The 23,800-nt window shown below is 38.1% G+C and overlaps 1 protein-coding gene across 3 annotated transcripts in view; it reads right to left on the reverse strand.

Moving 5' to 3' along the window:
* The window catches only part of LOC132774005 (phosphoglucomutase-1), an 89,420-nt gene that overhangs the window by 52,215 nt on the left and 13,405 nt on the right, over window positions 1-23,800 (reverse strand). For 2 of the 3 annotated variants that reach the window (XM_060773656.2, XM_067467853.1), the window contains exons 4-13: window positions 23,669-23,755; window positions 20,625-20,820; window positions 18,027-18,136; window positions 13,071-13,212; window positions 12,688-12,797; window positions 10,805-10,962; window positions 10,513-10,646; window positions 4,148-4,296; window positions 3,405-3,614; window positions 2,342-2,449 (exon numbers count right to left, since the gene is read on the reverse strand). In XM_060773656.2, the coding sequence (XP_060629639.2) occupies window positions 2,342-2,449; window positions 3,405-3,614; window positions 4,148-4,296; window positions 10,513-10,646; window positions 10,805-10,962; window positions 12,688-12,797; window positions 13,071-13,212; window positions 18,027-18,136; window positions 20,625-20,820; window positions 23,669-23,755 (1,404 nt within the window). The remainder of the gene's footprint in view (window positions 1-2,341; window positions 2,450-3,404; window positions 3,615-4,147; window positions 4,297-10,512; window positions 10,647-10,804; window positions 10,963-12,687; window positions 12,798-13,070; window positions 13,213-18,026; window positions 18,137-20,624; window positions 20,821-23,668; window positions 23,756-23,800) is intronic. The other variant, XM_060773658.2, reaches the window with a different exon arrangement.

A 23,800-nucleotide genomic window follows, 5' to 3' on the forward strand; every position in this document is an offset into this window, starting at 1 on the left:
TTCTGTCTTCCATAATTTTTTGAAGTGTGACTCAATTATATATTTATATTGATTATAAAATTAATTATATGATATTAATTATATATTAATTATAACATTATTTTATTTTTTATGTTTTTCAGATATTATCCCAGGCTAGGTATAACACTTTTAAAGAAGACAAACCATAAATGAATCTGTATAGCTATACAATAACTTGATAATAGTTAATACAGTAGAAGAAAGACAAAATTAGTGTTGGTGTAAAAAAAAAGTAGGAAAAAGTCCTCTTGCAATGGCATGTTGCTACCAGTAGTAGCATGTTGCTACTACTGGTCCTTTCACATTTACTTGTGAGTATGTTGGAAGAGTTGCTAATAACATACCTCACAACATTTCACAGTTTAAAAAAAAGACTGAATAACATCCTAGTTTTAATATATACTGCAGATTGCCAGCAGGCTCAGGAAGAAGAAGAGAAAGAAAGAAGGACCATCTTCTTACATATACTATATTCTATCATCTACTGGTTTAAAAAAGCTCACTGATTTCTTCCTTTGAGTAAAGATATACTAGAAAAACATAACAATTTGATATATACCGCAGCATTTGGTGCGGCAGGAGAACTACAGATATCATGGGTTGTCAAAATGACCAATACATGGGATCTAAACACTTCCTGGAGTCTAAAATGATGAAACTGAGGCTATTGTATTTTGGCTATATCATTAGATGATATGACCCATTAGAAAAGATATTAATGATTGTCAAAGTGGGAGGCAGCAGGAAAAGAAAATTGCTTTATATGTGGATGGGCTTGGATATGATCAAGGAGCTCATAGCCCTGAGTTCGCAGGATTTGAACAGGATGATGACATGGTGTTTTGGAGATTTTTCATTCATACAATAAACATAAATTGAAGCTGATTTGATGGCAATAACAACAATCTTCCATATGTAGAATGGCAGGCTGTGAACTGCATGCACATTACTATCATATGCATATCTTTAAAGATTAATTCATTTACACCAAGCTGAAATGAGAGGTGGGTAATAAAAATATGTGTTGTTGTTGTTATTATTAAATTCTAGAGATACTGAAAAACCTAAACTCTGAAGAAATGACAAATTTAGAAACTTGCACTAACAACATTTCAAAAATTGATCCTTTAAATGTAAATAATATCTGCCCCTCTCATCCCTCTGTCCCATGGTGAATGAAAATTGATTGTTAACATTTTATATTTAACTAGCTTTCCCCTGCCACGCATTGCTGTGGCCCAGTCTGTGTATATGCGTTTTGTGTGTGTACATCAATGAGGAGAAGTGGTTTGTATTGGTTTTATTGGTTTTATTGCTTTTATGGTTGTTTTTGCCTTACAATAATTATTGTTTTCTGTTAATTGATGTTATCGCTAGAATTGCTGTTTTCTGTTAACTGATGTTATTTGTCCTACTGCTGTTATGAGATGCGGGCATTAAATTGTGCCTTGCTTTTGTAAGCCACCCTGAGTCCCCTCCGGGGATTAGAAGGGCGGGGTAGAAGCAACCGAAATAAATAAATAAATATGTGTATATGTGTATTTATGTGGTTATGTGCATGTGTCGTAATGTATTTTTTTGTTTTTTGGCTTTTTAGATTTCTTCTGTTGCGTTTTTCAGTGTCTTTATGAGTGATGGTCACTAGTTGTCCTGATTGGTGTATTGTGTCCAAATTTGGTGTCAATTAGCCCAGTGGTTTTTTGAGTTATGTTAATCCCACAAATGAACATTAAATTTTTATTTATATAGATGAATAGCTTTTTAAAACATTAACTTATTGTTGGTTCGTTTAGGATATACTGTATAGCCCCTCTCTGTCCACTTTCCATAAAGACTTGAAAACTGGGATGTTCCAATGTGCCTTTGAATAATGGTTTAGCTTCCGATCAGGCCCACCTAGCCCTAATTCTTGTTTTGGGTTTTTTTTTCCAGCACTTTACTTCCAGCCCCAGCCCTATTGTTCTGCATTTTGCACAAGCCTTGCCCTGCCATCTTGAATCAGAACATGCCCACTTTTTCCGGTTACAGGGAGTTGATGTTGATTTATATGTTTTCTGATGTTTTATTTTTCTGATTTAAGTTTTTAAAATTTTTAATTAAGTAACTTTCAATTCCTTGTTTATGGTGAGCGTGGTCCCCATGTAAACCACCCTGAGTTCCTTTGGAGAGATGGTGGCGGGATATAAAAATAAAGGTATTATTATTATTATTATTATTATTATTATTATTTTCAGAGTTGTCTTGTAAGCTGTTTCTACCCTGGCAAATGGTGAAATATAAGTATTTTAAACAAATTTATTTTAAATAAATACACAATTACCATCATGGATTTGGGTGCCACTTCAACAGCAAAAGTATTGAGTCCTCTATTATTTACGCAGTTCTTACTTTGCTCACTATTGAGATGGATGAGTGCTTTGCTTTCAGACTATTAAGAGAAAAGTAATATTAGTATCAAGATATTTAGAAACAACTATCAGCACAATTCATATTTGATACATTTGAATAACAACACATGAAAAAGTGAGATTAATAAGGAATGACTATCTCTTGGAAATATTACAACCACCTAGGAGAACCTAGAGATTTCTAGAGAAGTGTTCTTCTATCTGCCTATCTATCTATCTATCTATCTATCTATCTATCTATCTATCTATCTATCTATCCCAATCACATACACACACATACCACAGCTGTGGGGATCCTACAATTCTAACCCTTACAAAAAATTGAAGAAAATAGTCAGAAAAAAAGAAACTAATAGTTTTCATTAGGATGATTCATGTGATCCTTTCTTATACTCAAAGACCATCATTTATTTCCTGCCAGCTTGGCTTGAATTTGCATGTAATTTAGGTATGCTCCTTATGTGACCAGACGGAACACATAAACATAACTATTAATTACTACTAAATTTATGGAAGGTAAGCCGATCCATCTTTTCTTTTTTTTTAAAAGGAAAACAATAAAGACCAACCCAGGTTTATGGATCAGATTTCAACACAGAAATATTATGCTCAGCAAAAGGAACCCATGGTAATGTTGGAGATTTTACGGTTGGAGTTCTATAGCTGAACTACCATGTACATTGACTTTCAGCTTCAGTAGAAAACAGAAAAATTTAATACATATAGGGAGATGAACTATACGAATAGCTAAATCGGTTTTGTATATTAAATTCTAGGGTGGGGTGTTTTGTTTTTGTTTTTTGTTTGGCCTCTGCCTAGTTAATATGATCTGCTTGCTTCAATTAGCAGTTTGAATCACTAGCATCTGTGTCCCCAAACTGTGAATTCCCAGCCTGACACACAAACATACACATAAAAATAAAAATGTAAAATAAAAAGCTTTGACAAACACTGAACCCATTATATGCATTATACCTTGTTTTCAATAACAGCTGTGATACGTGTATCACTTTTGTATGTATGGATAATGATATTTTCACTGCGATCCATTGGCTTGGCATCTCCTTTATTAACAACACTCACACAGATGGCATTCTTAAGCTGTTCTCCACCGGTTTCCAAACAAACTGGCATAATTTGGGGCTTACATTTTTCTGCATAGATGTGAATAGAAAAAGGACATGCCTATAGAGAAAGAAGAGGAAAATAATTCCATATACTGTACTCACTATCACATTATGATTAGTAATGACCCACATCCTTGCAATATCCTTGTCTACTACTTCAAAAATGATTTACAGGCTGTCCCCAAGTTACAAACATTCCACTAACATACAACTTCTAGTTACAAAATGGGGTGAGACAACAGGAAATGAGAGAAATCTACCTCCAGGAAGGGAAATTCACTCCTGAAAACATTATCACGGGAAAAAGGTGTCTCTACTGAAACTTTCTCACCAATCCTTGCCTTGTTTCCTCAACAAGCCAAATTATCAAAAATCTGTTATCACAGAGACAGAAAATGCGGTGAAAGTTCAAGCCTGCCCTGAAATGTGTCAGGTTAAAAAAGAAACCTGTTTACTCATAACTTGATTAACCAGTTAAAATTCTTGCGTAAACCAGGTTTGGGGAGGGTTAGAACCCCCCCCCCCCCGGCTACAGCCCTGCTAGTAACTAATGATTTTAAAACAATTATTTTACACAATTATCTCTCATACCTCCACCAACTCCATTGCTCTGTTATAGCCCATTGACAGCAAAGTATTCCAGAGGATACTAAGTTCTCCGCTTTGTTCATTAGCTTCCATGAGATTCAGATCCATAAATCCTTGTTTTGTGAGTTCATCATTCTTCATTTCAAAATTCTCTAATTAAACGAAAATAAAAAGTAGATAATGTATGGCAACATTGGAAATAAGTAAAAGTGTCCTTTACTGTATCAAAAACAAATGTTAAGAATTTAGATATTACTCCTTAAGAACATAAGAAAAGGTATGCTGGCCAGGACCCAATGCCCATCTTGTGCTCTAGCTTATTTACTTAGTGATCAGTCAGTTGCCTATGAAAGGCATGAGTACAATTACACTCTTCATCTCAGGCTCTCCAGCATCTGATATACAGATGGATAGTCTTCTGGTATTAGGAACAAAATGAAGACAGTGAAATAGTTGAAGATTTTTCATACTTTGGTTCACTTACTAATTAGAATGGACACTGCTGTCAAGAGATCAGAGGACGACTACGACTTGGAAAAGCAATTATGAAGGAACTAGACAAGACCTTTAGTATCTCATTGAATACTAAAGTTAGTATTGTCCAAGCCATAGTATTTCCAATTTCTATGTACTGTTGTACAAAGCTGACTGCATCCTCTTGGACGAACCTGCCCAAGCTCTGAGATCTTAAAGAGAGACCCTTCTCTCAGTCCCACCTTCATCTCAAACTTGGTTGGTGGAAACTAGAGAGTGGGCCTTCCTTCTCAGTGGCTACCCCTCAGCTCTAGAACTCCCTGCCCAGAGAAGCCCTCCCTGATGTCCTTCCGGCAGTTGGCTAAACCCTTTCTATTCAGACAGGCTTTTAAAGACGAAGGTTTTAAAGAACAAATCAGAGGGTACTGTGGTTTTTAATGTTTTAATGTTTTAATGTTTTTTTACTGGTTTTTTATTATTTATTTATTATTTATTTATTATTCAAACTTATATGCCGCCACTCCCCTGGGGCTCGGAGCGACTTACAAGAATGGCTAAAATCTAACACAATTTAAAAACAATTAAAAAAATTTAAAAACAGCAATATAAAAAATCAAAGGCCTATCGAAACAAATATGTCTTACATGCCCTGTGGAAAGCTGATAAGTCCCGCAAGGCACGGATTTCAGGTGGCAGGGTATTCCATAGTGATGGTGCCACTGCTGTAAAGGCTCTGTGTCTGGTTGCTGTTAGATGCAAGGTCTTGACACTGGGAATTTCCAATAGATCTTGGTCCTCAGAACGGAGGGATCTCTGGGGTTGGTAGGGTCCCTCATGTACATCAGCCCCAGACCATGCAAGGCCTTAAAGGTGAGTACCATCACTTTGAAAGTGCTCAATTGGTAACCTATGCAGCTGCAGTAAGATTGGTGTTATGTGGCATCTCATCGGAATTCCTGCAAGAAGCCAAGCAGCTGCATTTTGTACCAACCCGAGCTTCTGGATCACCGACAGAGAAAGGCCAATGTAGAGGGCGTTACAGTAGTCCAGTCTTGAGATGACAGTAGCCTGGATCACCGTAGCTAGGTCGTCCCTGGACAGGTAGGGGACGTCTAGCCTGCCGCAGATGAAAAAAGGCGGTTCTGCTAATGGCGCAGACCTGGGCCTCCATCATCAGCAGGGGGTCCAAAAGGACTCCCAGACACTTTACCAATGATGACGGGCGTAGCGCCTCGCCATCTAGGGTAGGCAGCTGGATATCCCCACTGCCCGGTTGACCCAGCCATAGGATCTCCGTCTTTGCTGGATTCGCCCTCAACCTACTGGCACGCAGCCATCTAGTAACGGCCTCGAGGCACTGATGGAAATAATCGGGTATAGAGTCCGGTCGGCCTTCCATCGTCAGCACCAGCTGAGTGTCATCAGCGTACTGATAACACTCAAGCCCAAAACCTTGAACCAGCTGAGCAAGTGGTCGCATATAGATGTTAAAGAACAGAGGGGAGAGAATGGCCCCCTGAGGAACCCCACAAGATAGAGGGGACCTCTCAGAGACCAGGCCTCCCCTCTCCACTCGCTGTCCACGGTTGTGAAGAAAGGAGGACAGCCAATTTAAAGCTGTTCCTCTGACTCCAACAGCAGCAAGGCGGTGGGTCAAAAGATTGTGGTTGACTGTGTCAAATGCTGCTGTGAGATCCAATAACACAAGCAGCGCTGACCCGCCCTGGTCAAGCTGGCATCGAAGGTGATCCGTGATGGAGACCAGCACAGTCTCTGTCCCGTGCCCCACACGGAAGCCGGACTGGAAGGGATCTAGTCCGGCTGTGTCGTCTAGGAATCGCGGCAACTGCTCCGCTGCTGCCCTCTCAATCACCTTGCCCAGGAACGAGAGATTTGAAACTGGGCAGTAACTGGAGGGAACCGAACAATCTAAGTCTGGCCTCTTTTAAACCCTCTGGAAAAACTCCTTGCTCAAGGGAGCTGTTTATAATCTTCAACAGAGGGTCACGTAATCCCTCCAAGCAGGATTTCACCAACCAAGAGGGACACGGATCGAGGGAGCAAGTGGTCGGTCTAGCTGCAGCTATGAGCCTATCGACAGCCCCTGCGTCCAACAGGATAAACCGGTCGAGGATGGGTCCAGCAAGTGGCCACGGAGTCTCAAGTTCTCTCACTGTATCACTTGTGGCGGGGAGGTCCCGGTGAAGTAGCGAGATCTTGTCTGCAAAATAGCTCTGAAAAACCTTGGCTGAAGGGGCCTGATCACCACTTTTTGGGACGGTAGGAACCATCATTAGAGATTGAATTATTTATATTATAATCCTGTTTTAATGTTTACATATTGGTATATTTAAATGGTATACTAATGCTTTTATGTTAAGCCACTTCAAGTCTCCTTCAGGAGAGATAAAGTGGGGTATAAATAAATATAACAACAATGACAACAACAACAACAAATGAATGCTAAGGCACCATATACTGCAGCTGTAGGAAGTATTTCAACCTAGTATTAATCTGTTAGAGCAGATTAATTAGTTTCTCGTTAAGAACTAATGTCCTCTTTTTAAACAAATCATTGGAATAAGAAGATATTGAAAAGGAAAGGAACACAGCACAGAAAACTTCTCAGGAAATAATCCTTGATTTGACAAACAAAAATGTATCTATATAATTCTAGAGATTATAACATTCAGTTTCTTTATTGAGCAAGCCTTTTATGCTGCGAAAGCTGCTCAGTTCTACATCTTAGAATAGTACAATTTATGAAAAGCAATATATCTCAACTAACACTCAGATGTTCCCATTGCAGCTAATGAACTACACTGGTTTCTGTAAGCAATTGAAACATTCTCGCTTTGCAGAATATTGAAAATTGTTTTCTCATCTCCATAACAATACTAAATCTGTGCTTTATGTTATTTAAGAAGAGATTACCAGTTTATCAATCTTAAGGTTCAGGGGCTAATACAAACTGCTTGCACTTTGTTCTGAAGATTTATGGTGTCCATTTGAACCCTCCAGCTGATTAATTGCCCTGTAATCCATTTACAGCTTTCTCAGTTGCTTCCTTCTGACAAGCATATAAATATATGTTGACTGTTATGTTTGTTCCAGAACATGTGAAACAAAGGACGACTTGCTCTGTAAAGCCAAGTTGGAAATAAGGACTTGGGATTTCCAGGGGGAGTTTGACTTTTGCCTCTTTGAACAACAGACTTTGATGCCATAGCACAAACTGCTTTTGGAACTCCCTTCAGTTTCATTCTTCCTCAGGCACAGACTTAGTCACGCTATTCTTTGTGGATGCATGGCATTATATTAAAATGTGCCTGAGAAGTCCTGAATATTTTTTCAGAACAATATGGGACAGAATCTATCAAATAGTGAATATTTATGCCAGAATTAAGAAAGCACTGCAGATCTTTAAATTTCTAGTGAGGCTTTTATAGTCTTATCCAAATGTTGGATCCATTTTATGTGCTGTAATTTTTTATATAATAATAATAATTAATAAATTCATCTGCCTGACATCCATATAAGTCAGAATGTATTACTATCCTGTTTCCCCTAATATGTGATAATGAAGACCAAATAAAAAGGGGAAACACTATTTGTTTTTATTATCGCCTTTCATACCTCACCTTTCTCCACTCTGCCCCCAAAAGCTCAGACTTATACTTTTGGGGTAAATACTAATGGCTGGAGAGGAAAAGGAGGGCTCAATCTGCACAATGCTCCCTGAGCCAGAACACAACCCACGGTTAGGTTCATCTACACTAGAGAATTAATGCCTTGACACCACTTTAACTGCCTTGGCTCAGTGTTATGGGATCATGGGAGTTGTAGTTTTATAAGGGCTTTAGCCTTTGCCAAATAGAGCTGGTGCCTCACTAAACTACAACTCCTATGACTCCACAGCATTGAGAAAAAGTGGTGTCAAACCGTTCTAATTTTAAAGTGTAGATGTGAATCCAGTTAGGTATGTCCAGTTTTTTAGGGAGACATGAAACCTTAGAATTCACTTTAAAAATGAATTTGCTACCGAGCACAATTCAAAGTGCTGGCTTTAGCCTATAAAGCCCTAAATGGTTCTGGCCCAGCTTACTTGTTTGAATGCATCTCCCCCTATGAACCATTCCGGGCGATAAGATCTACTGGGGGGAGGGGGGGCTGCTCTCTGTCCCACCTTCTTCACAGGTGCAGCTGATGGGGGTGAGGGAAAGCGCCTTCTCAGTGGTGGCCCCTCAGCTGTGGAGCTCCCTTGCCAGTGAAATTAGATTAGCCCCCTTCTTCCTATCCTTTAGAAAACAAGTTAAAACCTGGCTATGGAACCAAGCGTTTGGAAAGCTGCACAGGGCTATATACAGCTACAAAGTGAATGGCAATGTGATTGGAACGGCTTCTAGATTATAATGTTTAGTCTATGTATAATCTTTTAACAGCTTGTTTATGTATTTATATGTTAGTGTTTTATGATTTTCATGATTTAACATACAATATATATTGTATTTTCTTTGTCTTATGTTAATGTGGCATTAAACTATTGCCAATTTGGAAGCCACTCTGAGTCCCCTTGGGGGTTGAGATAGAGCGGGGTAAAAATACATACATACATATACAGAAAAGTGATGCATTCATTTTTCTCTATAGGAATAACATCAGAAGACAACTTGAGATCAAAAACAAAAACTACATGATAAAAGGTCCCTCCAAATAAAACAGAAGAAGAGCTATCAGTGCTAACAGTCAAACAGACAAGGGACTTTGTATAGTATTTTAGCAGTGCTGGACTTCAAATAGTATTTTAGAAAATAACTAAGGGATGACTCCAAAGAGCAAGGGATGGCACCAAAGACCATGGAAAGAGCCCCGCCATTTTTAAAGACTGTACAAATTTGCCTTTGCTGTATACCTGCCTGTATATGAACTAGAAATAAAAAATAACCTAAAATTTGCCTTCCCCAAATAGCAAGAAAAAAGAAGGGAGTCATAGCAAGCACAACTGCTGATGTCATGAACATTTAACAAATGTCCATGACATGAACTCCAGAAGGCATTTCAAATGATAAAAAAGATGTACTAACTGGGAGGAAAAAAAACCCCAAGATTTTCTCATTAACAAAGGACTGCTGCTTGAATGGTTACAAAACGACAAAGAAACCTTACTATAGGAAAATAGGCATTTAGATCCCCTACAGTAAATGAATACAACTATATCTTTATTGTGGAATAAAATGGCCCCATAAAATGCTACCCAAGTCTGATATGAGATTTACAGAAACTACAGGAGCAGAGCCCATTGAGAAGATAAAGCAATGGAAGGGCTGATCTTTCCTCCCTTTTTTTGTTATCCTCTAACACAACACCCCATTAAGGACATCTGACAGTCTGACCTCAGGCAGTAGCAAAATAAAGCAAAAGGAAATGGAGCTGCCTGAAGAGGGAATGAAAATGACAGCCAGGGGACTAAAAGAGCTGCCTTTGATACTACAGAGGTGGAATCTAATGATGAGAAGGAAAAGAAATGAATGTGTGAAGAAATAAAAAGTAGTAACAATGGCACAAAGCAACTGCACATTCAGGAGTATCTGCCACAGTCTGCTTGAGATATTGAGTTATATTGATACATAAATGTATGATACAGTTGATACATTTTAATTAAATATTATATGGTGTATTGAATATGTTTAAACCACATAAGCAGTTAATTGAAAATTAAATTATAAATGTCTGTGTCACCTTCCTTCCACATTGCCTTTTCCTTGTTAATATACTATGGAATCAGCATTTCTGTTTAATCAGATATTCAGTTATCTAAATAGTATTTGCATATTCAGCTGCAGTCTTTCAGTTTAATGAGGATGTATCTACATATAGATAAATTTCAATTTTACCTTTGCACATGGCCCAAGTGTTTTCATCACATTTCTCACCACTGGTTCTCATTTCAAAGAAGTTGTATTCTTCCAGGCTGATGAAGCCATTTCCATCCAAATCAATCATTTCAAATATTTCTGATAAGACAGCTCTGAAAAGATGGGGAAGCAAAAGAGTCCAATAGATCATTTGCTGTCATCGTCATTTCATTTGTGAGACTCATCAATACAAGAGACTGTTTTGGGGCAATAAATATGAAAGGTATGAAGATCAAGACTGGAAATTTTCACAAAACTTGGTTTGCCTTACCTGAACTCTTCAGTAAGTTCCAACTTTCTGCTGCCATCTCTATATATGAGTTTGGCTTCTCCTCTTATTTCCTTTTTCACTTTGTTGAACCTACATCCTGTGGTAAAAGGGATTAACCAATAGCTTCCTGCACCAAGTTCCCCTCTCCAACCAAACACCTATGTGAAGAAAAAAGATAAATGTGGGATATTTTGATATTCTAAGGGCCCTTCTACACATAAAGTAAAACTCAGAAGTAACCAGAATTAAAAAGGAGTGGGTGAGTGGCTAAATGATGTTTGGAGAAAGTGTTTGGGGAACAGCTTTTCAGCTGCCAACAAAAATTGGGTTAGCAGCTGAAAAGCACGTGTTAAAAAGGTGCACTTAAAACCTGATTCTGTCCCCCAAAATGCACAACTTCGCATGACTGTATATCCCTGCAACCATGGAAAACATGTGACTTCCTTCCCATCCCCCTGTGTAGACTGTTCCAGAGCACAGGTTTATTTTAAAAGCTTGAAACCACTGTCAAAGACACACAAAGACACTGTCAAAGAGCCACAGACACACAGGTGGCTAAGGGAAGCAAACTGGAAAGCAATCAGAACTCTTTGTAGCGATTCCTTTATTTCTTATAATATTAAACAGAGCTTGAATTAACAGTTGGGTGAAGAGAGACAAGAAATCTGCTTGTGTGTACATTGAGATCTCCGCATGTGTGCATATGAGGTCCAGCACATCTCGGGAAGAATAAAAAAAACTTCCACCAGATATCCTGTATCCATTCTCCATCTTGATCTGCTTCAAAGGAAGATGTGAGGATGGTGGGGGACCACATCCCAGGACTGAGAGGTTTGTGTGTGGACTTCCTGTCAGGTCCAGGGATTTTTTGCCCCACTTCCAAAACCCGCATTTTGATACTGTCTGAAAACGCCCTAAAGATATCACCATTACTTGACATGTATTTCAAAGGTTTAGATATTGAAAGCATTCCCAGTGTGAAGAGCATGAAATCTAAAAAGAATCTAAATCAAAGATAATGAAAAATTAAAGTGAAGTATTAGGCTCAGAAATTGGAAACTTCGCTCCAAACTATGAGCCATCTACATTGCCATATAATGCAGTTTAACTACATTGAACTGGATTATATGGCAGTGTGGCCTCATATAATGCAGCTCAATTCAGTTAAACTGCATGATTTGGTAGATGGGGCCTATTACTCAAAAGTGCTTTTTTTTTTTAAGTGGCCGATGTGGATGCCACTGTATGCTGCAAACAGAGTGAATATACATTGTTTGGCACCTCTCCTCTGCAAGTCTGAGGTGTGCATATTCTCAAGACACCTTTCATGTTTACTGCCTAGAGCTGGTATGCAAATGGTGAAATGACTCTGTATAAAAGTACCATATATTTAGTCTAGAATAACACCTTTAAAAAAGATAAAGGTTTCCCCTGACATTAAGACTAGTCGTGTCCGACTCTGAGGGGTGGTGCTCATCTCCTGAAGACCCGGCATTGTCCGTAGACGCCTCCAAGTTCATGTGGCTGGCGTGACTGCATGGAGCACCGTTACCTTCCCATCAAAGCAGTACCTATTGATCTACTCACATTTGTATGTTTTTGAACTGCTAGGCTGGCAGAAGCTGGGGCTCTGCTCCGTGGATTCACCCCGCTCTGTGGATTCAAACTGCCAAATTTCGTTCAGCAAATTCATCAGCTCACCGGGGGCTCCAAAAAGGCTTAGCGTTTCATTAATAGTGATTGAGTCACTTTCTTGGATAAATGGCTTTACAAACTTGCTTATATGCCTTTATTATGCTCTAACCCTTATTTTAAAACCTGGTGCACATACCAGTATTAAAATGGTTACTCCCTTCAATGTAAGAGACTTAAAATGTTCTGACCTCTTTATTGCGTTGCTCAGTGAAGTTCATAAGCTGTAAGTAGTCTTCTGTTTCACTGTCTTTAAATATATACAAAGCTGAGTCCACTGCTAACCATGGTGAGCATTTCTCTGCAAAGAGTGACAAAATCATAGCTTTAGTTATTTCTTTGTTTGTTTATTTATACCTCTTTTCATCCAATGTGGAGCAAAAGAATCTAGCAATACGTTTGGAAAGGTTTTTTTTAAAGCTATAGTTCTAAGACACATAAAATAAAGTAGCATTTTTTTTGTTTCTCAAAAGCAACTGAAATGGTTGCTGTTCCCAGGAAGAAGGACATTCTCTGTCCATCTCATCTGGAAATCTAAAAGGCAATTTATTTGGTAAAAGGTACATATTCTTACCTTCCCTTTGGTGAAGCTTTAAAGGCTTAATGGTGATACATACTGTAGACGTTTGGGGTAAAGACAACTTGTATTTATGACTAATTATCTCACCACTGTCTTGCAAGAAGAAGCATCCTTTGGAGAGTACACAATGCCATTCCTAGAAACAAAATAAATAGGACACGAGATGGCACGCTGTTAGGCAATGACCTGGGTAGTGATATCTATACTCTGTGCTTCTTCTGGTGCTGAAATATTAGTACTTCTCCTTTTTGGGTAATTTAGTTGCTAAACTGACTTTATGGTACATATAATTTTATAAAAGTTCATCAGAGTTTATAAAAGTTACTTTTAGCACTATAGTTTTCATTATCCCAGTCTATAGTGGCTAGATACTGGGAGTTGTCATGCAAAAATTTACATTTCCAAGTTCTGAGGCTAATTGGACAACTGGGAGTATGCATCATCTAATCCCGTGTATTGTCAAAAGTTTTCATGACTGCAATAACTGGGTTATTCTAAGTTTTTGGACTGTATGGCCATGTTCCAGAAACATTCTCTCCTGACGTTTCGCCTGCATCTATGGCAGGCATGCTCAGAGGTTGTGAGGTCTATTGGAATCTAGGAAAATGGGGTTTATATATCTGTGGAATGTCCAGGGTGAGAGGAAGAATGCTGGTCTGTTGGAGGTAGGTGTGAATGTTTCAATTGGCAGTAAGAAGCCACACCTTGAAACTGCTAGGCCATTAAATGCTAATCAAGGTGGCCAATTGAAACATTCACACCTACCTCCAACTTTTCTTTATAAATAAACTCAAAGCTATCACTTGTCTTTAAGCCATGTGGGTATTACTATTCCTCATTCCAGTTGATAACTGAAAAAACAGCAACTTGTTAAGGCCTCCTTTGCAGTTAAGGTAATACTTCAATCAAAAACTTTCCATCTCACAGTGTACTTTCTTTGTGATTACAATGTATTGGTTTTTGTTTTATAAATATCCAGTTTAAAACTTAAGGTTTCACAAGTAAATGTTTGTGGATATTTTACCATATTTGAAAACGCAGAGGAAAATGGTTGCAATAATTTCATCCTTGTATAAAGGCATAAGAAGCCTGCTATCCTCTTAGAAACCATAAGATGGTGCTATTGGCCCCTTAATCCAAGACTCAGAGACTAGCTCTTTTTCAACTAATATAGGTAAGTATTTCTGCGTTTGCAGCAGGATATATGATATGGAGGAATAGGAATATTTTAAATTATAAGGAAAATGTATACAAACAAATGTGAGAAAGTAACAGTATCACAGTGATGTAACATCAAGAAGGTAAAATATATTTAAGCTATGACCATGGCTTTCAGTTTGGGATGCAAACATCTGAACAACTACTATGCATCTTGCCTGGATATTTCCACATAAGCTCCTGTTGAAAGGAATTTTGAAGTGGTGTCTGCAATCTTACCCACACTTACGGCATGTAAGGCCCACTCAAAGTGGAGGGTTGTAATGCACAATGCAGAAGAAGTCCACTGCTCTTTTCTACAAGTTTTGCTTAATACAAATCATTGTGAGAACAGCTGTGTTGTGAAAGGTTTCAGTACATATGCTGAAATCCAATGGAAAAGTCAAATGCAATGAAAAATAAAATATTGGTTTCTGGCAACTTTTGCCACACATTGGAGTGCAACTGCATTAACGAAGTACAACTGCACTGAACTGCTTTTCTAGTTTACAACACTGTAGATCTATTTTATTTTCTTACATATTTATTTCCAGTGGTTTTATAAGAATTTATTCCTGTATTGACCATATGCTACCATTCACAATATATCTGCAGATGACTCTTGTTCTTTATATCGTCGGGTTCTATCTTTAGTGAAGTGCAATGGGCTAAAGCAGGGCTTTTTAAACTTTACTACTGCCAACCTCTTTTCACCTGAATTTTTTTACATTAATGAGTATATAAAATAGGTTAAAAAATCAAGCATTTGCAAGGATTGCTAAACAGGCTGATTTTTCTTTTTATCAAGCACTAGCCGTCCCCTGCCATGTGTTGCTGTGGCCCAGTCTGTGTACATGTTTTTTTTTTTGTGTGTATATGCATATGTGTGTGTGAATACAGTATTTGTGTATATATGTGTGTTTGTGTATATATGTGGTTTTGCGTATGAGTTGTAATGCATTTTTTGTTTTTTGGCTTTTAAGTCTCTTCCACTGTGTTCTTCAGTGTTTTTATGAGTGATGGTCACTCGTTGGCCTGATAGGTGTATGGTGTCCAAATTTGGTGTCAATTCACCCAGTGGTTTTTGAGTTATGTTAATCCCACAAACTAACATTATATTTTTATTTATTTATTTATTTATTTATTTATTTATTTATTGTATTTCTACTCCATTCTATCTCACCCTGGAGGGGATTCATAGAAACTTCCAGCCTTGGCAAATATTAAAACTAAAATATAAAATAGTAATATTAAATTAATATTAAAATATAAAACCCTACAATACATGACGCATAAAACTTTAAAATCAAATAAAAACATATCAATACAATTAAAAACTGTTAAAAACACAGCACCTAATCCTGCTGTACAGCTGAAGCATTTTCTGCAGAATCCACTGTAAACAAACACTGCACAACAGATTTGTGTAAATATCGAAAACAGCCACTAGGTGATGTTCAGAAAACTTTTACTGTTGCCAATTTTTTCTTAACCCAAACATTTTGGGTTGGTACTCACAATTTAAATAGCAGTGATCTAGAGAACCATCAGAAGCATTTCATATTAATTTAAAACATTTATTATATGCCACCAAACATTATGAAAGCAAATTAATGTAAACGAAACAATAAACATGTTTTTAATAAGATGGACAGATCAGCTGAGCTCTATTTCATTTCCGAATTTATTTTGCAAATGTTACTAAAATTTTGAATAAATTAAAGGCAATAGTATGATAGCTGGGACCCTACGCTACGCTGCTTGCACAACATGGGTCTGAATTCGGGGAACACATGCGCGAGTGGGCGCACCTAGTGAGAGATGCAGCTGCGGTGGAGTCGTTGCAATGGAAGGAAGGATAAAAAGGAGGGGGTAAAGACGACTGATGGAAGGAAGGATAAAAAGGAGGGGGGGGAATACTGTTACATTACCTCACCCTCATCCTGTCCCTCCTGAGTTAAATTACTTCACTGCTATCCTGTCAGTTCACAGCGGTTGCTCCCAATGAAAACACAGGACTGCGCTCTGGTATCAAAGAGAAACTTTACTGATGGAAACATGGACATGCAAAAAGCTGAGATTGCTTGGAACCAGTTGGTCACTCCTTATATACACACACTCCCTTACTAGAAAATGCATTTCCCGCCAACCAAAAACCCAGCGCAATATCCCTGCAAAACTGCTAGCCGTTTTCTTCCAAGATCGGAAGCTGCAAGTTCCTTATCGATGTCCTATGTCAGGTCCCTGGTTCTCAGCGCCAAATCCAAGGCCCTGGAAACTGGGTTCTGACACTATCCTGCCACAGCTGCATCTTTCACTAGCTTCGCTGTCTCGCGCACGTGTTCATTAATTCTGACCCACATTGCGCAACTAGCATAGGGTCCCAGCTATCATACTATGGCCTAATTAAGTTTGCTTTTTTCTTCTATGACATGGTCAGATCAAGGGGTGCTTTTTTGTCTTAACTAAGCCCCAATTACAATAGAAAGTATGTGCCTGGTGATGCTAAGCAGCGATGCTGTGAAAGTATGAGGAAGGGATATGGGTCTGAGGATGCTGAACATTTCACAGCCAAAAATGATTATTAATAGCAGAAAGGGGAGGAACACAGATTAATTATCAGTTTGACTGTTCACTAATAATACTTTAGAAAGGCAGTATTCATTACTAATTTATGAAACCATTGAAACAGAACCAGTTATTACTAGTAGAAAACTATATATTTCCACACACAACATATCACCCTTGAACATACTGGAATTACAGGCTAAATTGCACAGGGGTTCAGATACCTAAACACACATAGACACATAAATCCTCAGAGAGGATGTTTTAAAATTTTAATATAGAACAAATGTCACTGTCTAGCAATGTTAAAGATATAAAGGACTTCAGAGTTCAATAACAAATACAGAGTTGTTATTTGAAACAAAAATGTAGCTCAAGAGAACAATCAGTTCAGTCTTCTAGCTGCAGTTATATTATGTGGTCATAACCATTCTTTCCCCCTCACACAAAGGTCTCAAGGTACACATTTTTAATGTATCTTAGTGGTTTCCAGCTAATGTTTTATATTTCTCTAGCTATTATTTTCTGTTGAAAGAAAACTAGTAAAGGCCAAATCAGGAAAGGGAAAACAAAGGGGGAAAGATCAATATTAACACTCTACAAATATTGACTTAGCAAAGTGACTTTGTTGTCTTTCTCTCAGAGGAATGGATATTGAATGAATGACTTATTTAAAATAAATTACTTGTAAAACTTATTAGTGTAAATAATAGTCAATATTTTCTGGCTACGGCATATATTTACCAATTAATGTCTTCTGATCTGGGTACGTTTGAAGATATTAATTTTCAATTATCCTTCCTATAGAGAATTGTGATACATAATCTTTCAGGCTACTTAAGCATTTAAAGTACTAATAAATTATTCAATTTTGCATTTCTCACAGAGTCATTAACAATTTTATCCAAGACTGATTTTCTTTATGGAAAACGTGGTTTGTTCTAGCAAACCTTCACACCTGAAAAATGATCCTAAATAATGGGATGTCAGCAAAACCAACATAATATAAAAATGTTTATAGTGTTTTTCAACCAGTAATGTCTATGTGCTATACTGTTGCCCTTGACAAGCAGTTAATAAGCTATATGCTGCAAGAGAAAGAATAATTGTTTTCTATTTAAAATGTACAATTTCCACCTGGTGAGGGGGAGCACAAGCCAAACTGAATTAACAGACAAAATTTACCTTTGTTGTATTTGCCTCAATTAGCCTTGAATTTTTGTTGTAGCTGGCACCCATACTGATAGTTGTGGAAACACAGGTTTTGTAACTTGGAACTGAAGAGCCTCTCACTTCTGTAACAGATTTATTCACTTGGCTGTTATTTCATAAAATGCAGAAATGCTTAGGCACACTAAAAAGAAAACTTATTTTATGTGTTGTCAAATGCTTTCATGGCTGGAATCACAGGAACTACCTAAACTGGGCTCTACAGGGCCAATGGAAGCTCCACCACAGATATCAGAAGAGCTGCAAGGCCAAGAAAAAGCTACGAGAGTAAAAACAAGGATCAACCTAGAGGAAAAGTGTTCTTACCATTCATCAAGGGAACCACTTACTTATTTAATTATTTATTTACGACACTTATATGCCGTCTTTCTCTCCCCAAAGGGGACTCAGAATGGCTTATACATACAATATATTATATCATTAGCATAGTACAATATCAGTATTATATTATATGTAAAGCACAGGAGACAAGATGGAACTGTCTTCCGCCCCTCTCTCTCTTCACTCTGGCCCAGATCAGCAGTTGGTGCCGGGGGCGGAGGCTCCCAACTCATGATATAGGCAGGAGACAAGATGGAACTGTCTTCTGCCCCCCTCTCTCTGTACTCTGGCCCATAAATATTTATTTATTTATTGTATCAGAAGCTAAATGAGGATATAGTTGTAATGCAGTGGTTCTCAACCTGGGGTCCCCAGATGTTTTTGGCCTTCAACTCCCAAAAATCCTAACAGCTAGTAAACTGGCTGGGAGTTGTAGGCCAGAAACATCTGGGGACCCCAGGTTGAGAACCACTGTTGTAATGTATTTTCTTTTTTAAAAAAACTCAGAGTTTAAAAACTTGGCATTATACGAAATGTCCTTTGACCAGTATCAGGCCACTTGGAGTACCTCTGGTGTTGCTGTAAGGGGGCCCTCCATTGTGCATGTGGCAGGTCTCAGACTGCATTGTAATAGGTAGTCTTCTACACACTCACATGTCACCATAAGTCGCAAACAACTTGAACACTCAGAACAAAAAAAGCATACATTCTAACCACCTAAACTGGGCCCTACATGCCAATGGATACTCCACCAAAGACATCAGAAGAGCTGCAATACCAAGAACAAGCCATGAGGGTAAAGACAAAGATCCACCCAGAGGAAAAGTGTTCTTACATACAGCAAAGGAATAACTGACTGCATAGGGAAGCTGATGAGGAAACAGACCCACTAAGAAATCCAGCAGATGCTACGTTCAGCAAAGGACAAGAGGGATCTTCTTACCTCTGCAGGAGTCTACCATATACCATGCAGCTGTGGAGAAGTATAGAACACCAAATGCAGCATTGCCCAAACACGAATCAAGGAATACACTGCAGGCTACTTCAACCAGAGAAGTCAACCGTAGCAGAGCACCTGATGAACCAACCTGAACACAGCATATTATTTGAGAACACAGAAATGCTTGACCACTCTAACAACCATATCATACTAGACAGAGAAGCCATTGAAATCCACAAGCATGTAGACAATTTCAACAAAAAGGAGGAAAACATGAAAATGAACAAAATCTGGCTACCAGTATTTAAAAAAAAACCCTCTAAATCGGGACAGTACATTAAGAGGAACCCCCCCCCCCCCACCCAAACACATACACACACACACACACACACACACACACACACAAACCAGGAGGATTCCTGACATGAAATCATCAGGGCCAGCTATCACTTCCAACAAAGGATCCTCAGGCAGCAATCAGCCAGGCTTTGAAGCTACAGGGGCATTAAATGCTAATCAAGGTGGCAAACTGCAACATTCATACTTGCCTCAAGCAGACACAAGTTCTTCCTCCCATCATGGACATTCCACAGATAAACCTCACTTGTCTAGTTTCCAACAACCTCACAGCCTCTGAGGATGCCTGCTACAGATGTGGGTGAAATGTCAGGAGAGAATGGTTCTGGAACATGGCCATACAGCCCAGAAAACTCACAGCAATGCAATTTGGACCAGATGAGCCTGCTTGGGCTTTAAGATCTTGGTGGTCCATTTTTAGTCCAGCATCTTCAGGGACACATCCAGTGGAGATACAAGGAAGGGATTCTTTCTGCCAAAGAATGCTGGGGCCTCATTAAACTACAACTCCCATGATTCCATAGCATTGAGTCATAGTAGTTAGAAGTGGTGTCAAGCTCCATTAATTCAATAGTGGAAATGAACCCACAGATGGAAAAGATACTTGGGAGAAGGCTACAATTTAGTAGAGACAATACAGAATTAAACAAATTCATGGTCTAACTATGAATAAGGCAACATGCTGTCTTCATATTGCTTATTCAGTATCATAATTATGATTGCTAAATAAAAATGTTAAAAAACCTGCAAACGACAAGGGGAACTGTTAGCACTACAGGGGCTACCAGAAATGGAAATGAGAGGCCAAACTGGGAAATGGATCTGTCACAACAAGGTATTATTTAGCTGTTTATTTCAGAAATCGAATGCATGCGCTAATCAAGATGTTCAAGGGAAATCAATGGAAAGGACTTACTATGTTTAAATATAAATACCGTTTTTAAGCATTGGTCCGAATTCTGTTTTCCTTGTAGCTTTTGGTAATGGTTTTGAAACTGGAGATCTTGTCATTTCTGACGAATTCTCAAGCTGGCTTCCAAACTGCTGACGCTTCAGTTTACTGTCAGCCTCCAGTTTCTCTAGTGCAGTCTTCAGACATTGTTCATTGACTGTCATATACAATTTACAAAACTGTAAACGAAAACAGACACACACCTTGGTCTCTTAAGTATTCTAGATGAAAAATAAACACAGGCACAACTAAGCAGGAAAAAGATCAATAGGTAAAGAATATTTTCCTCTGGAAACACCATCCTCATTTTATTTTCATGAATCACACTGAGCACTTTTGAGTGAAACAGTAAAATGGAGCCATGATTCAATGAGGAGATCATACATCCAAGAGAAAATAGAGTCAAAAAGTTACCCCAAGGTAAGATTTATACTATTGGACACATTCGTGGAAAGACTTGCTTTTTCATCATCATGGGTGATCACTCGTGGCTGAGTATGACTGTCTTTCAAGAGTTGAGTATTGGTGATGGATCTATAAATGACTACATATTCATAGTCTTTCACAATGACATAGATTTGAAGATGGAAGGCGATCACAACAAGGATCTGCTTCATGTGCCTTTCTCTTAGGACGTTTCTTTGTGTCTCTTTATGCTATTCTTGGAATGACTTGTTTATGTATAATTTTTAATGGATCAAAATGGGAAGCTCTAATGAACAATGTAGTCACTGTATATAGACAAGATAAAACCATGAGATAAAATAAACAAACCAAAGATGTGAACACAGAATGAATAGTTATATTTTTATAAAAAGACAATGCTTCTGTTATATTCACAAAGATAATATTGTGATAGCTCTACAGACAGTATAAAGTATTTGTAACAAAAAGCCTGTGAGCATCTCACACTCTGCACTTGTATTTTCTCCCATTTCTCTTTGCTATAAAAGGGGTATTCCTATATCTGCACTACAAACTCTTGAAGTAAAAGGCAGTCAAAAAGAGACTTTGGTGGAATATTATTCCTATTCGTAAACTCTCTATTTCAGCCATGGCAAAATGTGACACGTCAGATATTGTTTGATTGCAACTTCTAACATCTTAGCCAGTGTAACCAGGGTGATGGATGATGGGAGTCAAACAACTAACAATATCTATAGTGTTGTGTTTGGCCATATCTGAAACATTACTACTGTCATTCTCTAAGTATTCATTTTGCAATATGTCAAGCATGTATAGATCCTAACACTGTTATAGGCACACTTTTGATGAAACAGGAAAAAGCCTTCTTAACAACCTGATCACATTGGCCACTCTTTCGCCCCACGTCCTGCATCGCCTGACTTACCCCAAACCCCACCCCACTGGGGGGGGGGGGGAAGCAACGCTGCTGTTGATCCCTATGCAACATGGGAAGCCTCCCATGTTGCTGCCACAGTGGCACCTGCCAGTTCCATTTGTGCTACAGAGCCCCATCAGAAGTAGCTTTATGTTGTGGAATGGGAACCGGTGGGCTCCGTGGGGCGAATGGAGAGGAAACAGCATATGCTGCCAAATTTAAGCCCATCTGATGAGGTCCTAGGTGGCCTGTACAGGAGTCTCAGTTGGCTCCCACTCTGATCTCTTCTGGTAATTAACAGGTTATGGCAGAAGGGAATTCTCATCCAGAGAGCCTCATCAAACTACAAATCTCCGGATTCTACACAATGGCACTGTCAGTTCAAGAGGATCAATAGTGCTTTAATAGTATAGAGTGAAAAGACCTTACATCTCTTGTTGGTTATATAGTAACACAACCTCCGATGGTGCTATGGTACTTCATGTGAGAAATCTTGAACTAGGTTGTTGAAGAGTTCACAGTACAGCACCAATTCATTTCTCCTTCCACTCACAGTACTTTGCATCCAAGGCATAACTTGTGATAAGATATTTATAAGTAACCACTACATTATCATATTAATAAGCATATCTCAAATTCAGAACCATTGCACCTTTCGTTGTCAAAGGCCAACTCCAAATCGGGCTGCACTGTTGAAGGCTTCAATATGAAAAGCCATTCTAATATATCACTACTAAAAAGGCTCCGTTTATTAGTTCTTGACATACTGCCTTTTCTCTGAATGCCTGCCATCCCTATATTCACTGATTATCACATCTTTTCACATCTACATACATAATGGAATATCCTCCAATTGAGACAGGGTGATACCAATAAAATAATGTGTAGATACTATCACGGGTGAATCCTTCAGTTACAATCTTTAAGTTATCTTGTTCAATTAACTTTTATCCAGATTGGGTTGTTGTCTATCCAGATTGATTGTTAAAATTTAGCAGACAAAGACTCATTGGTTGGGTCAGACTAATGCAATATGTTCTATGCTGGACTGGGTGGCTGCCCAGTTGTGTAATACCCTCTTCTTGGAATCCTATTGTCATCAAGGCTGGTATCATTTCACTGTCAAGTCAAAACATGGATTTTATTAAAGCCTTGGGACCCATTTTTATTCAGTTCATATAATATGGTTAGAACTATATTAAATTGTTTTAAAACTGCCTGGTTTAATATATTTTAGTCTTAAATTATTTTTATTATTTATTGTTTTAAACTGAGCTGGTTGTAAGTTGCCCTGTAAGATACAAGGTGAGATGTAAATATTTTAATAGATAATAATAATAATAATAATAATAATAATAATAATAATAATAATAATGGATCCTATTTATTTTATGCCTAGTTATATGTTGTTGGTTTAAGTTTTGGTTTATGTATGTAAAGCATTGAATTTTGCCGTTATTTTTATGTAAACCACTTTGAGTGCCCTCAGGGGTGAGAAAAGGGGTATATAAATTCTGTAAATAAATTTAAAAAATTATTACCTGCCTCTCCCTGCAGTTTGAGGCAGGATAAAAAATTAGAGATAAAACATTATTAAAAGACATACAACAAGATACACAGAGTTAAAATAAAAGTTAAAATCCACTGATGAAATGCAGATTAAAATTCACAACTTAAAATTATACCTTGTAATAGTCAAACTTGCCATCACTGTTGACTTCAGCCAATTCAAAAATTGCATTAACTTCATCTAGAGTCATTTTGTCACCTCTCTGCAAAACAACGTCAGTCTACATTACTGATAATGGATGCATCAG

This window comes from Anolis sagrei, chromosome 4 (genome assembly GCF_037176765.1).
Source record: "Anolis sagrei isolate rAnoSag1 chromosome 4, rAnoSag1.mat, whole genome shotgun sequence".
Lineage (NCBI taxonomy): Eukaryota > Metazoa > Chordata > Lepidosauria > Squamata > Dactyloidae > Anolis > Anolis sagrei.